Source organism: Rhamphochromis longiceps, linkage group LG19 (genome assembly GCF_057381845.1).
Source record: "Rhamphochromis longiceps isolate RC_006_pf linkage group LG19, R_longiceps_female_GT1.1, whole genome shotgun sequence".
NCBI lineage: Eukaryota > Metazoa > Chordata > Actinopteri > Cichliformes > Cichlidae > Rhamphochromis > Rhamphochromis longiceps.
This window is the reverse complement of record NC_140575.1, coordinates 30,720,585-30,737,744: the sequence shown is the minus strand read 5'-3', so window position 1 is coordinate 30,737,744 and position 17,160 is coordinate 30,720,585. Positions and strand designations below refer to the sequence as shown.

The 17,160-nt window shown below is 39.7% G+C and overlaps 2 protein-coding genes across 2 annotated transcripts; one reads left to right on the top strand and one right to left on the bottom strand.

Annotated features, from left to right (window-relative positions):
• The first annotated feature begins 44 nt into the window (after window positions 1-44).
• vcpkmt (valosin containing protein lysine (K) methyltransferase) lies at window positions 45-1,277 on the top strand. The gene is made up of 5 exons (XM_085391865.1): window positions 45-325; window positions 478-591; window positions 700-772; window positions 884-1,003; window positions 1,091-1,277. Exons 1-5 carry the CDS (start codon window positions 69-71, stop codon window positions 1,193-1,195), a joined length of 669 nt encoding a protein of 222 aa, XP_085247991.1. The 5' UTR covers window positions 45-68; the 3' UTR covers window positions 1,196-1,277.
• Window positions 1,278-8,684: 7,407 nt separating this feature from the next.
• On the bottom strand, window positions 8,685-11,319 carry arf6b (ADP-ribosylation factor 6b). The gene is made up of 2 exons (XM_085391351.1): window positions 11,171-11,319; window positions 8,685-10,920 (listed from the first exon to the last, which is right to left on the bottom strand). The coding sequence occupies exon 2, from the start codon at window positions 10,268-10,270 to the stop codon at window positions 9,743-9,745; it is 528 nt and encodes a 175-aa protein (XP_085247477.1). The 5' UTR covers window positions 10,271-10,920; window positions 11,171-11,319; the 3' UTR covers window positions 8,685-9,742.
• Between the last annotated feature and the right edge of the window lie 5,841 nt (window positions 11,320-17,160).

Genomic DNA, 17,160 nt, shown 5'->3' with positions numbered 1-17,160 from the left:
AGGTAAGTCTTTTATTTAGAAAAATATATCAGACCGGAAGTTCTATTTCTGTTTCTGTTTTGGCCAACATGGCGGCTAAGGCGGACGAGAATGAATATTTTGTCAGAGAAATAGACAGAAACGACGGTTGTGCCCTAAAAGTTAAGCAGTGCTTCTTGGGAGATGTTGGCTGCGTTGTGTGGGATGCAGCTATTGTTCTCGCAAAGTATTTAGAGACAAAGCAGTTTTACGATCCGTCTTCAGGTGTGAACGTTTGGTCTGGTAGGACTGTGCTAGAGTTGGGAGCTGGTACGGGAGTAGTTGGTCTTATGGTAGCAACGCTAGGGTGAGTTGTTTTTTATATGTGATCTTAGTGTTGTGTTTAAATATCAAAATATTTAAACGTCATTCCTTGCACTACTACTATGTTTTAGTAATCATATGGGAAAAGTCAGTATTGGTGATTTATTAATATTTTTTAAAACAAAATTCCTGCAGAGCACAGGTAATAGTAACAGACCTAGAAGATTTACAGACCCTGTTGAAGATGAACATCCAAGAAAACCAGGCGCTTATTAGCAGTGGATCCATAACTGCCAAGGTACTGAAATGGTTTGTACTTACATTTCCTATTTGTCTTATGCTCCTAATATAAATTTCACAGTAATACTTCAGCGGGACATTCAGCATATGCTTAATATTTTATTTTCAATATTACAGGGGTGAAGATGTGTCTGAATTCTTGCCTCACCCAGATTATGTCCTTATGGCAGATTGCATCTATTATGAGCAGGTACTTTCCTGTAGTTTTCAATCCATTATGATCCCCTACAAGATTGCAACATTACAATCATTCTGAAAAAGTGTTGTATGTCTCATTGTGAGTCATCTTATTTCCATACAGTCAATTGTTCCACTGGTGGAGAGCTTGAAGCTGCTTTGTGGACCAGAGACCTGCATTGTTTGCTGCTATGAGCAGCGCACTGAGGGTGTCAACCCAGAAGTGGAAAGGCAGTTTTTTGAGGTTAAATTATGGTTTTTTTTCCCCCCACAAACTAAGTGGAGATATTTGTCATAGCTATCGTCTGACCTGCTCTCATTTCTTTTTAAGTTGCTGCAACAGAACTTCTGCTGTGAGGAGATTCCTTCAGAGAAACAAGACCCAGAATTTAGCAGTCCAGACATCCACATTCTGCACATTCGAAGAAAAGCCTGATTATCGGACTCCGATTGTGACATTGAAACTTGCAACAGTGTACTGAGCTTGTTTAAGATATTAAATTTTTTAACTTTTTAAAGGGGAGCATGCTGTTAAATTACTGTGTGTGTTATTTGACTGGAGCACACATGATTAAATCAACACACAGACACTATTTTTTCCTGCTCTTTAAAACAGTAGAGTTCCCTTTCAGTCCATGTAGTTCTGTTGCTGTGAAGCTAGATGGCAGACATGTGAAGGACAGCTCGGAGAAACAAGTGCATTGTTTGAGCAAGAGGCATCATCCCCCTGGGTCTTTGCAGTTCGTCTTGTTTATACAAAATACAGTTAAGCAGATGTGAAAGTGAAGCCTTTACGCCCTAGGCATCTGCAAAAAGCTGCAAACATGAAACCTATTGGACTTCTGCTCTTGAGCACAGACATATTTTCCCATTGTATGTCATTAAACTTGGAATATTTAGCAAGTGATAATTAAATAATTGGATAATATGTACAATTACATGTTTACATAAAAATATAGATAACCTCATGCAGAAATAAGCACCTGATGACAGTGATAAGTGGTGTTTAGAGTGGTTTTCTTTGTGATTTTCATCTTGTGAATTATGTAAATTCAGACACTTGTAAGAAGTAGTTGCTTAAAATCTGAAACTTAGGAAAGGATTTAATTGTGTGCACTGATTAATTAAAGAGCCAGGCTGCTCGCTCAACAATTAAATATTAAGATGTGAAGACAGTTTTGTTAACTTTTCATATGAAGTGAGGTTAGGGTAACAAATCTAATGTATAACTAAAAATTTCAATCTATATCTTTATGTGGGGTCCCCAATCTTTAAAAATGGAGGACAACAGAGATCTGCAATGCCAGCTTTTGCCGTCCATGTGAGGGGAATTCCACTCAAAGCCCCAGATTAGGTGGAAGATTATGGTTCCTTTTCAAGCATAAAACCATGAAGTACGCCCCATACTCCCACAGGCATGCAGGGGCCCCCTCACAGCCTTTCATGCTGCTGTCTGTTTACACAGTAGAGCTGTAGGGTAATGAGCACGTTGTCCTCAAACACTCAGGCCAAGTAAAATGTTAATACTGAAGTTGACAGGATGAGATCCCCCTAAATACTCAAATTGATTTATGAAAGAAATAGTACGATAGATCCAAGTTTGATTACACATTAATGAAATGGTCCAACATGATCACTGGATGAATGCAACACTTACCTATTTTAATAGGCAGAAAAGCCCACTGTATATAAATTTCCCTGAATTTAAGAGTTGGCGTTATTAGTAGAGCAGAGCAGTGGCTAATAATACTACATGTGCAGGTGCTTTAGCTTTGTGTATAGAGTCAACATGAAATCAAGCAATCTGAAAACATGAAGAAAATTGTATGTGTATACCTTTCTGTTCCAGCTAACAAACCAGTTAACCAGCATTTGATCAAGAGAGGCAGAGGTGTGGTGGGATCGAATCAGATTACAGATGTTGGTCGATGAGAATGCCTATGAAGAAAGGAGCAAGTGAGTTTAATTGCTTTTTAATTTTTATTTACAGTTACTATAAATAACTACAGCGGATCATGTAAGATAATCATTCCCTGTGGCCCTCCTGTGCCACTCTCACTTGCACATTGTGCAGCTGGACCGTTACAGTCAGAATTAACTTGCGGTTAAGGTCTGCTTTGGTTTGGCTGGGACACGTTTGCCTAATTAATTTGACTCACAGCTGGGAATAAGTCCATGCCCCCCAGTGTGGTGGGGACAGGACCCAGAGGGGTTACTGAGGAGATTAGAGGGGTAAAGGGGAGCTCCATTATTCTGTGTCAACACTTTCTCCCCCACCCCATCCATAGGTCTTCCACTTAAGTAACTCAAAATATATTTCCCCATCCCTGGTGTTTTCCTTAAATGTTAACCAAAAATAATTAAAACGGTGTAGTTGTGCTGTTCCTGTAGATGACTAATTAGGCTCACACAACAGGGGAATAGGAAGGCCCACTGTAAATGAGGACAGCCCACAGTGAAGCAGCAGCAGTGTCTCAGTAATCTGTTATCATATATATCAGACACACATGCACATGACTGTGGATTCTGGTAACCATCAAGACAGAATGGGGGCATTTTCTGCCAACAGATGGTGCTATAAGTAGGAATAACTCTTAATGGTGTGGAAAACCTGTATTTGGAACACAAGTCCATAGTATCTAATGCATACTGGGATTTTTTTTTTTTTTTTTTAAGTTTAATTATTGTCTTGGGCTAGTGAACACCTGCAATGGATTCCATAATCAGCATTCTTGTAAAACAATTTAACATGAGGCAGCAGTGCAGCACTCCCCCCAATACCAGATGGGTGGAGGAGAGTCTGACTCCAGCAGTCCGTGTGGTGTGCTCAACTCTGCTGCATCACAGCCAAGTGACACAGAGGATCCTTTGTGTCACCATCATCACGCTGCCTGGAGCCAAGAGACACTGCTCCAGAAAGGAAGACTCATTTTCTCACAAACTTTAAGGGAGTGGCTCAAGAATAGACACCAAACTGGGCTAATTAAAAATAGAAGAAGGCCTGCATGAAAGAGTGACTCCTCTGATTCCGCAAAGGTGTATCCACAGACATAGACACCCCCCCCTCTCCATTTTACATAGCAATCTGAGCCCGACTGAACTTTACGGTGCACCAAGAGGGAGCAGGCCAGACCTCGCTTACCAAGCACTGTATTTGTTTTCTTTCAGCTATCTCTTTATCCTCATCTGGAAAGATGGGACACAACAATGCTAATAATCTGCAGCACTCATTGTTCATTGGATCTGAGAGCAAGAGGTGGTACCGTGCCAGGGAAGCAAAGCCCAATGGGACAACTAGCTTATAGAAACACAATGCTCCCCCCCCCCCCCCAAACACACCCCTGCAGGGGAACAGGGGGAGGGCGGGGGTGCTGTTAAGACAGCTGTGCTGCAGTTGAGAGGGGAGCACTGTGAGAATACTGCACACACTTTACTCTCCTTTCATCCCTGTTAGTGCACTAATGTCAGCGCTATGCCTGTAATGACATTTGTTAATCAAAGGTCATTTGATTGTCTTTGTAGGCAATATTAGGTTTTAAAATAATATGCATAATATGCACGCACATGTATATATACATATGTGCAGTGTATGTGGCACAGTCATGGTCATTTACTGATGTCAGCAAAAAATGTAGTAGTAGTTTATTGATCCCTTGGTTGAAATACCAAAGGTCCTGTGACTTCACTTCCTGTGACTGCTGTCTCCACGGCATACTAGAGCAGTGATGAATTTGTCATTTTAAAGATGTGTGGTGGTCCAGGACAGAAGGAAGAATTTTAGAGCAGGGAAACAGTGTAGCTGTGTGCTTTTGTGTAAAGTTTCCCTGAGTCATTACCTCATAACAGTCTGAATCCGGACTGCGTGTGTGAGTGAGTGTGTGTCGCATCGCCTGGCTCGCCACAGATCTGAGACTTCCTTCCAAACCCAAACTGTTGTTTAATCCAGATGCACTGTCACGCGAAACACTGACTCTGCTGTAATTACAGCGATCTTGTCACATACACAGATGTAGTCAGTCATGGAGTGTGACAGTGTGGCGGCGAGCTCCTGAGAAAAGTCTCTGAGTTCACTTTGCATGGATCTTCATCATCCTGTCAGCGAGTGTGTGAAGGCTGTGGGTGACTCCATGCGGTTGGTGGATACTGCTCCTGGGTGAATGACTTCTGTCTATAGTAGTACACAGTGCAGTGTTATAATCACTGCTTAGTGGCTCATCCTTTAACACTGTGGAGGTCAGTGTTCTGTGTACTGTATGAATAGGCCTTAGGCCAATGCATTAAATAAGCAAGTAATCTAAAAAAACAATCAAACTGATTTCATTTTACTTCAGAAACAGACTTAAATTTCTGTTCCTTGCAAGCAAGACGCTCGAGAGGCCTCAAACTGCAGCACCATTTATGCCTGCCCCCCCTCCTCCCAGTCTGTAGCACTTCTGACACCTGAAAGCAACGATGGTTAACACTCTTTACTCTATTTGTGGTGCTGTTCAAAAAGCACAGTACATTGTTCCACAGTTCAACTGGTGCACACATAAACATTTTATCACTTTTCAAGAGTACTCTCTGGACACATTTATGTGTAACGGAAAATAAATAGCAGCTCTGAGGTTTAAAAAAAAACAAAAACAAAAACTGAACAGATTGGATGTCAGCCAGCGAAACGGTTTTCTTTGTGACCTAAATTAGTTAATGCCTGTATGAGCACTTTGTCTGTGCAATAACAAACAAATTGGATGTGTCAGGTGGACTTCCAACACTTAACAGTTATTTTCTGGTTCTCTGAATTTGCAGTTTCACCACAGTAAGCAACCCTCACTTCAGATATGAATGGAATGCGTTTTGGACTTATGCCCAGAGTGCACCTTGGATATCACAGCCTCATATTTTCAACCTCATGTAACTGGCCTGCACTGCACAGCATTACTCACTATCAAAACCACAACATGCTTGTAGGAAACCTCATTTATGAGCAAAACCTACTCCAAAACACCTGCAATCAAAACAAATTCCAGCCCCAGCTACGGTACCGAAAGAGAAATGCAGCATTTACAATGGCATTCTACAGTGTTAACCTCAACAGGAAACCTAAAACGACTTTCAGCCACTTCCGGACCCGTTTTAAACTGAGCTCTGTGCAGTTCATTATTAACAACGCACTCAAAGAAGGGGCACGGGATTTAACCAGAGGACAGAGAGCAAGTGATAGAGGGTAGTTTCATAACCAAAGAGGCTGTTTTATTGTCCCTGAGAATAAGCCACTGAACTAAGCTCTGCAAACCATGGCTTAAAGTAGGTGTTCCCTCCTACCATTTGGCAGATAAATAATAATGGTGTTTAGTGTTGTGCATGCATCTCAAATCCTTGAGTGATTAGCTAGAAGGGTGTGGCTGTCGTCCTGCAGGCCAACATTAAAGTGGCGATGACTATATTCAGGGCCTGCAGTCAGAAAAATGAGCATTGTGAAGGTAGCACCTACCTTCACAAATGTTATCTGCAGCTGGAGTTTAGAGGAAGCGAAGACAAGTGAGGAAGACAAACCACACCCCTGAAAACCACAAGCACAATTCAATTCTAAGCATGGGAGGAGTACAGCTACAATACTACCCACAACAGATTCTCCTGAGTAGTTTAAAAACTTTTGAAGTTGACTAATGAAGGACAAGCCGTTATTCAGTTTAAAAAATAAAAGGTATTCCAATATTGCAGAACTTGACTTGCAAAGATTAGGTTATCTTTCGATTTCTCCCCACTCTTCCTCTTTCCATAAAGAGTAGAGGAACTCATTGGAAACGTGCAGCAGCCAGCCACCAGTGTGATACCAAAAACACCAGGCCACACTGGCAGAGGTCCCATCAGGCCGTTGTCCTGGGAACCACACCAACAAACACGCGTTTTGGCCGGCTAAGACAAATCTGTCATACACATTCTTGCACAGATCAGTGGAAGTTTAAGCCCTACTTATTCTGCAAATTATGACACTGGTGACTCATGAGAAACAAGTGCTGATTATCCTCATTTGCTGGTGTGGTCCTGACAGAACCTGTTTCTTTGCTGCTGTAAAAACAGTCAAATTTGCTACATTTTTTTTTTTTTTTTGCAAAACCTGACAACCCTAATGCTTCATAAAAAAGAAGAACAAGCTTCATTATTCATGATTTCTGTGACCTAACACCCATTTCTAAGCTATCCTCACAGGAAATGTAAGGAATTTTTGCTGAGCGCAGAAGGAGTTGACAGAAGGGCCGGGAGGTCTCATCTTTACAGAGAAGAGGTCATAAAACCTGCTTACACTCTCTGTCCTTGCCCCGGGGCCCAAGTGTTGCCAATAAAGCTGTAAGGATCATATGGTTGTAATGAAGTGGTGGGAACCAAAGTGGCCATTACAGCCCAATTAAGCTGCCATCAGTGTCTAATGGAGGCCCTAGACCTAGCTCTTACTGAAAGCAACTATTTACATGTACCCTTCGAATACTTTGAGTGTTTGTAGCTGATCATAAATCACTGCTGCTTTACGTATGTGGGTTGCGTGAAACATCAGTAGAAGCAGAGTCATATTGATGTCACCTGACCTGTCTGACGGAAACCTCCGTTGTGCTAAAGCAAACATCCTGAGGCCCCTGCAGCAACGCACTAAACACCAAATTTTCCACAAAACAAATGCTGCCACGATAAAAAAAGAAAGAAAAAAGATAATACATATGAAACAGAATGCATCACCTTGCAGTAAATGCAAACATGCACTTTATGACTAGCTTTCATAGTGTCAGTTTCAATGGAAAAGACACAAGGTCATTAAGCATGCTGAGCCAAAAAACTCTAGGACATCTGTAGAATAATGCTAGCTAACCTTTTGTTGCTCTAAACACAGCAGCTAGATGATTGGTGAACACCAGCAGTGCTGTCTTTGGCAAAAAAAAAAAAACATTTCAATGGAAACATTTGTTTTCCATGTCCTAACTGACAAATTAAAATATTTACAAGACATACTTTGCAAAAATATATTCTATGAGGAATACTAACCCCTAAACATTTCAGTGACAATGTAGTGTACAACTATGTCTGCTTAAACTAGGAAGTAGTGCATACAAGCAGCAAGAAAGTCCATGTTTTAGAAGTATGAATTGAACAGACTGCAAAACTATTCCTAGTCTGCTAGTTGGTACTTATGTTTGTGTTTATCTTGTAAGAGTACACACTGATTATTCATGGTACTTCCCTTGTTATACAGCTTTTGGCATTTTCAAAGGATGTAGAAATGATTTTAACGTGGTCATGAGAGGCTCCTTAAAAAGTAGGACATCTGTTCCCATCAGCAGTTTCTCCGCTATATCCAACAGGCAAACTATATTTTCACTTAATCACAGAGCATTACTCAGACAGAGTTTTCATTTCTGAACAGCAGGGCTTCTATTGGGCAGCTTGAATAAAAGCAACCAAGACTTTTTTACTTTTTTTTAAAACTGCTGGTCCCAAGCAAAGGCAGACTCAGGAAGTTACAACTGACAGCTCAGCATCAACTTAACTATGGCTCACAAGCAACATGCAACATTCAAAAAGAATTCGCAATTCAGCTGTACATCTCCGCTGCCCTTCCAAATGCCATGCAAACTACCATGTGGCTCTGTTGTTGTTCCAAAAAGAACAGCAGTCGGGACTTCCTGTTTTGTACATCCCCCCCCCCCCCCCCCATTTACTGGCAAGGGAACTGAGGCCAGCAACTTAGTCTAAGGGGTGAACATATAAACATTTATGGAGAATACCACTGAGCAGAGGGAGAATTTTTAACACTTGAATTGTAAGCTTGAGTTTCTCACACATTGAAACAAACTTCCTATTACATTTTTCTGCTTTTAAAAGTTTACCAAAACCTGAAAATGTTGCGTCAACCACCAACTACATTTACTCTTGAAAAAACAGAGACATAGAAGATTTAAAATCACTTTTTTAATAAGACATTACAATGACATTGTTCTGTACATGGTACCCCCCAGTCAAAATAGGAGTAAGAGCTGCACCACAAAGTGTCATTCAACATTTCACCAGTAAACAGCTCCCTCTGACTGCGTGACAGATGGATTCTGATGTAGGGTTAATGTACTTTCGTACTCATGCTACAGATATAGGCTATCATATAATGTCCCATTGCTGAGGCTAATCAACTGTGGTATCAGATTGAGAGCTCAGAACTGAATGACATTCCTTTGGAAAGATTGAGTCGACAGACTACGCATTACCCAAAAATCAAAAATGCATCCCGACAAGCATGTTTAAAAGTTACTGGAGGCCTATTTGTTGAATATTCAGCACAATTAGGTATCAAGACATGACACAAAAAGGTCAATCAGTTAAATATATAGCCCACATAAGGGTACCGAGAGGGGTAACAAAACATGTCCAAAGTCATTATTTTCCCTCCTCTGATGCCCCAACTGGTGAGAATGAAATGTAAGCATTGGTGAAATTTTTTTTTCTCAATACCATTGAGAATGAATACTTTTCATCACAGTACTGTCTTAAAACAAATGTCAAAGTCCTCCATGTAGGCTACATAACATTAAAGAGCTCACCTTAGAAGAAGAAGAAAAAAAATCCAAGTTCAATGCAACAGAGACCGAAGAACCTTGAAACAAGCTTTAGTCCAAGAATTAAGATAAAAACTTCAGCTTCATTAGAAAAATTATACAAAACAGGAGAAAGAATAGGCAAAGGCGGTGATTTCTGTGGCTTCAACCTTAGGACCAATTAACTCAATATTCATCAAGCAAGCCCCAGAAATAATGAATGTGATATAGGCCTGCTACAGAGTACAAGCGAATTTTAAGCCGGCAAACCCAGTTAGAGATAAATTAGTCATGGGGTAAACATAGTAATAAAAAATAAATGGGAAATAATCAACTTTTCTTAACCATACTCATTTTGAGAAGTTATTTGTTACTTGCAACTTTATTATAGTTTTGACCTAAAACAGTCAGCAACTCAATCATTAAGATTTGTAATTTGAGGTTAGCCATGTCAAGCCCTCATATAGTCCATCACCTGTGGTCGCACAGGAGGGCTGAACATACCAATTCCTATCTCTGATGCGGGTCAATCCGAGCTTCTCTTGGATTTCGTGTGGCTTCATGGCATCCGGAAGGTCTTGCTTATTGGCGAATATCAAGATGATGGCATCCCTCATCTCCCGGTCATTAATGATGCGGTGAAGTTCCTGCCTTGCTTCGTCGATGCGATCCCTGTCCGCGCAATCCACCACAAAAATTAACCCTTGGGTGCCCGTGTAGTAGTGTCGCCACAGGGGGCGAATCTTATCCTGGCCTCCAACATCCCATACGTTGAACTTGACATTTTTGTAGGTCACAGTTTCCACATTGAAGCCGACTGTAGGGATTGTGGTCACAGACTGTCCGAGTTTCAGTTTGTAAAGGATTGTTGTCTTTCCAGCAGCATCAAGTCCAAGCATCAATATTCTCATCTCCTTGTTGCCAAATATTTTTGAGAGCATTTTCCCCATTTTGAACTCTTGTGCATATATATTCTGCGCCTACTGAGAAAAGTTTCAGATACCGTTTTGGTAATTACTCACTTAAGATTACAACTTCAGTTTTTATAATATATTTACTGGTGAAAACATGTCTCTGAAGAGCGACTGAAGGTTAGAAAGTCAAAAGTCCTTAAGCATGTCAAACCTTATCAGGACTTCGGGACTTCTCGTTAAAGTCTGTCAGGATCCTGTTGAGAGCGGGGACATTTACCTTCAGTAAATCACACGGGTTTCAGGGCCTATACACAACATGGCACGGTGAGGTTAAGAACTTGACACCAGCGGCTGCTGTGCGTTCATTGTATTGTGTAAAACAACACAAAGCGGTGTGTGAAATTTGGGCACAGTCGATTTAAAAAGTGATGGGTAGTAGACGCTGTGAGTATATAAGGCCTCCCCTCAAAAAGCCGCGGTACTTGTGAATTCCTTGTGGTGTCGGTGTCTGGCGGTCCTCTTCACCGGGTGCGCCCTTGTTCTCTACCAAAGGAGAAAAGCTGCTTTCTGTGGCTACTCCATCAAGCGCTGTGCGGGGAAACTTTGCTGTGCAGGAAGGGACGACTTCGAGAATAACCTCTGTGACTCAGCAGCACATGTACCCACTCGCGTAACTCCTGTCCCCCCTGAAATGAGATTCGGTGGGAGGGTCAGACATGAAAAATTAGCTAGCTATCGCTCGTGGCTGTTTCACACAGGTAGTAGGCTAACATTAGCTAGCTTGTTGCCTAGCTAGCTAGCCGCGGGCTAACTAGCTAACGGTAGTTAGCTTAAGAAAACTAATCTTATCTGGACGAATAATACACACGTCAATGACAAAATGACTGGGACATATCTTTATCGGTTAAACTGTTAATTCCAATATAAGTTACCTACCTCTTATCTATCCCTCCTTTCTCCAGAAATACACCCAGCTCTCGCCTTTCTCCTTTGAGTGGAGCTGGTCGCAGTGCTGCTACACCGGAAAGGTGTGGAGCTGCATTAACAGCCACTTCCTCCCGTCTGCTTCATTCAGCTACTGCCGCCTAGTACAGCACTGACTGTCTGGGTCATGAGGATAAACTATAGACAGTATTAAAACGCCGTTTACAATCAAATTTCACTTCTGAAATAAAAATAAAACGTAATCTGACACTGCTTTCTTTTACGCCGTAAGTTAACAGTAAATTAGCTAATAACAATTAAGGTAACGCCGCAACGTGATTCCTTATTCCAAACTGTTTCCAATAACGATATTAGTATCACGTTATATATGAAAATGTTCTTTGTTAACACACATAAATGGAAATACACTCCATGCCTAACATGTTCAGTTCCCAATGTTTCTATCTGATAAGTCTACTGACGCTGTAGTAATGTTAATTAAAGTAAAGTAACACCGCCCCCTTGTGGCTGTTTAAAGTTGCTATCCAAACGTGTGATTGGCAATCATTTTGTGCAGTTCTCTTTGTCTGTCCTCTGTTGTATGGGATGCAGCAGGACAGGTGTTTTACTAACCTTTGCTGCGTTCGTTGCTGCCGCTATATATAACCATGTAGAGAAAAAAAGGTCTTGCATTTACTGGATTTATATGCAAACACTAGTGAACCAGCATGCATCCACAGTGCACCACTGATATCTGTCTGCACTGACAAATGTACTTAAACCTTTAATGAAATAGTTTATGAAAGCACAGTGATTTTATTAGATGTTAAAATCATCAACTTGTACACTTTAAATTGTCTATAAAATAGTCTAGGAGAACAATGGTCCTTTTTTAATTGTAAAATGAACAGTGTTTAAAACCACAGTAACTCTGGAGATTTGATCATTTGCCCAGACTGTGTAAGTAATCAGACCCATGGTCAGGCAGGTGATTCAAGAATCTCATAGTCGTGTGAAACAGGCCTTAGACAGAATAATGTTTTTTTTAGTAAAGGTCACATGAAAGCTTGCTTGGGGTTTAGCAAACAAGAAGGAATGTCTGGTTAAAAATCAACTCTTTAAGCAAAACTCCAAATACTTTGCCTGCAGTACAAAAATCACTGCCATTCTATGGATGAAACTCAGTGGGAGTAGCATTCAAGGAAAAATGAAGGAGTGACACTTTATAAAAATATCACACCATTAACTATTAAGGCATTAGTAAGGCTCCAATTTATCATTTATAAGGCATTACTCCTCCCTAGTATGAAATTTATAAATACAGATAAAAATGTTTATATTTTTATGCATGTCCATTTAAAACAATAACCCTATAAAAAAGAAACAAAAAAATAAAATAAAGTCATGATGAATATTAAAAGATGGAATACTAGAATACAACAACTGCGGTGCCAAAAATAATGTAGCAGTATTTTGGGAATCCTGATTTTATTTACATTATGGCCATTAAATATTGCTATTTATTGATTTAATTTGGTAGCATCCTTGTTTTACAGGCTAGGGATTTTAAGATTCCATGGAACATGCCCATTGATTTGGGATTCTCCATGATGAAGGAGAACCACTTCTTAACCTGATCACCTCCTTACCCCAAGGAGGTGCTCTGAGTTTTCACTGAATGGGAAGGAGGAGGCGATCATCCACTGCTTCTTTCATTTCAGTTGAGTTCACCTAATGTGAAAGCGCTTTGGAAATGAACGTGACTGGACTTAGCTGACTAAAGCTGGCTAACAGAATACAAAGCAGAGGAAAGTTGAACTTCAGGAACAAACTAAAGAAATTCCAACATCAGAGATATTTTCCTGTATTATCAGTTTAATGTGAGGGACGCTTTGTTTATGGCGTTTACACTTCTTTGTGAAGCTCTGTGAAAAACTATATTCATCTTTTATTTTAAATAAAGCAGCTTAAGTATATTTAAGTTAAATTACCCCGTGGCTCTAACTGGTTGGTGTATCTTTCGCTCTTAAACTCCTGTTACTAGTTAGACTCTGGTCCGACCTACACTTCAGTATTCTGTAAACCTCAGGTGGGTTATGTTTGAGTCTGGCACTAATTATTTCTACGTTCTATATCTCTTTGTGGGTTTTCTGAATCATTTTCTGTTGTGAGTACAGCCAAGACTTGTTCGAGTCTTAAGGTACTTTCATTTTCATTTATAAAAGCTTTATAAGGCAAAAATAGTCCTCACTTTAGATGAGGTCACGCAAAAATACTTAATTAATAACCAGTAACTGTGTGAATTAACCATGAATTACAATGTGAAATGAAGTATTTATCTTCTCCACCCATAAGATCCTGGTGTACTCAGCAAACCTTCAGACAAAAACTGGTTCAACCCAGGACAAATTGGGTGGACCTAAACACAAGCTGAACAATGTTGTGTAAGAAGTGCAATGCAGTGACGAGTGCTCAGACTCGCCCAGGAAACAACAGAATAACCACAGACACATGCACGACATAGCAGAGCCAGGACCTCAGGATAGGACTCAGTAGCACTTAAAGGACAGGAAATATCCTTAGAGGTTACTAAATGTTCACATTTTAGACGGAGAAGACAGTTGGTTTGAGAGAGATGAGTAAAGATGGCCGTCTATGTCCACTGTGAGTGGCCAGCACTGAACATGGGTTGTGGTCTGTCATACTAACTATCAGCCGTCTATGAGATGTCGGCTATCTGGTGCCTCTTCTTAGGCAATTCAGCTCCCACTCACACCTTGACCCTTGCGACCTTAATGACTCAATGATGACAGGTTGGGTCAACCACCTGCAGCACCACCTTCAAGGTAAAATCCCCACTTAGGTTAAATATCCAGTCCAGTTGCCTTCAGCTAAAACACTTAACCCTGTAATGCCTGAACCAGGAAATAATTCCCAGAAAATGATTATTATTTTTTAAATGGAGTGTTTATTGAATCTTCTCTGGATCATATTTGCTACATCCAGCATTTTACTACTTAAAAATGTATTGTGCAATTTATTATTATTATTATTATTAATTAATTTTTTAAAAATAATTCTCTAATTAATTCTAATTCTCTTCAGTAACCTTTCTGAATACTTTATGAAGCAGCTTCATGTTTACTAGTAAGTTAATCGATTTTATTTATATAACACATTTAAAACCAAAAATCTTTACAATAGAAGAAACAAGGTATTTACATTAAGTAACACAACAACAACTTTTCCTCCATCCACGTTTCCAGAGATCAGCTGCTTCCAGAAGCTTGACATACAGGTCTGTTTTCAGCTCAGATTTCAAGATAGTCACGTTGATGCTTGTCTGAGGTTACTTGCAAGATCATTCCACAGTCTCGGCAAAGGCACACCCAAGACACTTTACTGTTTTGATTTCAAACAGCACCAATTTATACCACACTCTCTAATGCACATAGAGCCACTGTAGGCTGGAGTAATCTGAACTCTCTTTTGTGTCCCAGTCAGTAATCTGGCTGCAGGATTTTGGTCTAATTGTAGATGAGCAAGAGATGACTGAATAGCTCAGTATACAGTGCATTACAGGAGTAGATGCAACAGAAGTATCCATGATTCTTTTCAGATGGGTTCTAAAAATAAAGATTTTATTCTGAAGATTGTGCTGAGCTGAAAGAAACTGCAGTTCACCGTGGCATTATTTTGTGTGTCATAGATTATCCCAAAGCTTTTAATCTGTGTTTTTATAGCCTTCCCTTTTTTTCCAGTCTGTCATTTTATTATTTATTTATTTATTTTAACACAGACTTTGCTCTTAAAACATATAAACTGATTTTATGTCAAAGGCCTGATACTAGGGTATTTTGTTAAAACATCAAGATAACAGACACTGCTATGCATCATCACAAATTTATAATAAATGCACATTAAATTTCAGTAAGCCCACACTTCTTTTACAACCGAGTTTTAAATGTTAATTTAAAAAAAAAATACTAAAAATATGCATAAATTTCATGATGCATGTATATTTATTGCCCCAAACAAAAAACAGAAATTGCACAAATTGGAACAATTGCACAAAATTATCCAGAAGGCAGGAAACTGAGTTGTCCGGACTCCTTGACAACACAGTGTCCTCCTAATGATCATAGGAATCTACCTTCATGCATAAGAGTCAGAAACTATAAAACAGTAAACGTTTTTTAAATGAACTCCAAATGTATTTTCTTTAGCTCTCAAACCAAAAAGTGGAGCGTGCCAGGCATCCTTGTGGTTGACCCGTAGGAAGTTGACCCTCTATTAATCATGTGCGTCATCACACTCACAGTTTCAACTTAAAAGGGCCCGATTTGTCTGTGTCAGATAGTGCATGCTGAAATAACCAAATAAAATATGCAGTGAAAATGTCAAGCTAATGTCTTCCTTCTTTTCTATATTGTACCCAAAACAAAGCTTCCCATACAGGTTAACAGGCGGCAAAGGCACCTTTCCGCATTTATGAGCCCACATTGTGAGAAAGGTGCACACAGACATTTCTCTGAAATACACACATGCCAGAGGGTGTTTCTCCCCCCATGTGCCTGCGAGGAGCTTTACAAGGAAGTTACCTGCCTGCATTCTCTGTGCTCACTAACTCAGGCCCCTTGAGCACAGTGAAAAAACAAACTAAATAAAAGAGACAACTAAATAAAAATGGCATAATAATTAGTTCTCATGCTGTTTGGGTGCATTTTACTGCACTGTTTTGAGTACAGAGTACCCAAATTAAATAAACAGGTAAAAGAAACTGTGGGTGGATGGATGGATAACATTTCAAAAAGGATTACAATACATTACAATACACAATAATTGTAATGGTAAGATTTCCTTCCAATATACAGCTACTACCTGTAAGAATTGCTTTTAATGGTAAAGGTCGAATTGTTCTGGAAGTTATTATCAGAACAGTTTTTCTACACGTGGAAATAATTGTTCAGGAGATCCAAATGAATTGTATGAAAATATATACATTTATTATGTAAACTGCTTCTTATCAAGGTGAGAAGAGCGACAGCAGTTATCATCAGCCTTGTTCTGAAAATCTTATCTCACACAGGTTTATAGACCCACTGTGCAAATAGGAAAACACAGTTTAGCTGCTATTTGCCCTTGGGGCCCTCATGGAGCCGAAATGAAAGGGATGACAAACAGAAGACAGGTCAGTGTACGTCAAAAGGATCGATTAGGTTTGATCTTTTATAGTTCCTCCCTAAAACTGTGTTTGTTTTGTTTTATTCCATTAGTTTGAGCATGCAAGCAGCAGTCATTTAGGGAAGACAGAAAAGTTTTGAACTGCTTTGCATTTGGACACTGCTTGACCTCCACACACCCAAACACACCCCCATACACAGAAACACAAAATCTTTTCCTGGTAGTACAAACATTAACCTTTTTGAAGGTAACACACTCTAAGACTACTAAAATAGTACCACACAAAGTGCTTTACTCCAGTAACTACTTTGATAGTGATATAAAATGTGCATCTGCAGCTTTATAACAGAAAAAGATCCGTTTGGTGCTGGTTTTGACCCAGAAGATTTTTAGTGTGGCGCGAGGGATTTATGTTGTATACACATAACTACAAGGCTATAAGGTTACATACCATATTTTATGTAACTATTATTTAAGTATTGCAAAAGTCACCCTCACAAATGTACTCTACACTCAAGAGACACAGTATATTTCAACAACTTTATTGCAAACCGTTAAGTAACAACGTAAGTTAAATCGCCAGCATGATACATGTTGTAACAGCAGGAACAGGAAAAGGGGGTGAGAGTGTCATTGTACTCTCAATATTGGTTGCTGTGGTTATAATTCATAATATAATCATAACCATATCAGCCAAATAAAATATTTCCATATAAAGATATGAAAACGTGAACATGATGGGCACACGGTAGCAGGAGACTGTCCGCATAAAGAGTTTACATCTAGGTCATTCTTTAGCTTTTCTACAGAATTCTTCA

Coding starts and splice junctions, on each gene's coding strand:
- vcpkmt (XM_085391865.1), top strand. CDS start 69: ATGGCGGCTAAGGCGGACGAGAATGAATATTTTGTCAGAGAAATAGAC. Junction 326..477: donor CTTATGGTAGCAACGCTAGG/GTGAGTTGTTTT, acceptor AAATTCCTGCAG/AGCACAGGTAATAGTAACAG. Junction 1,004..1,090: donor TGGAAAGGCAGTTTTTTGAG/GTTAAATTATGG, acceptor TTTCTTTTTAAG/TTGCTGCAACAGAACTTCTG.
- arf6b (XM_085391351.1), bottom strand. CDS start 10,270: ATGGGGAAAATGCTCTCAAAAATATTTGGCAACAAGGAGATGAGAATA.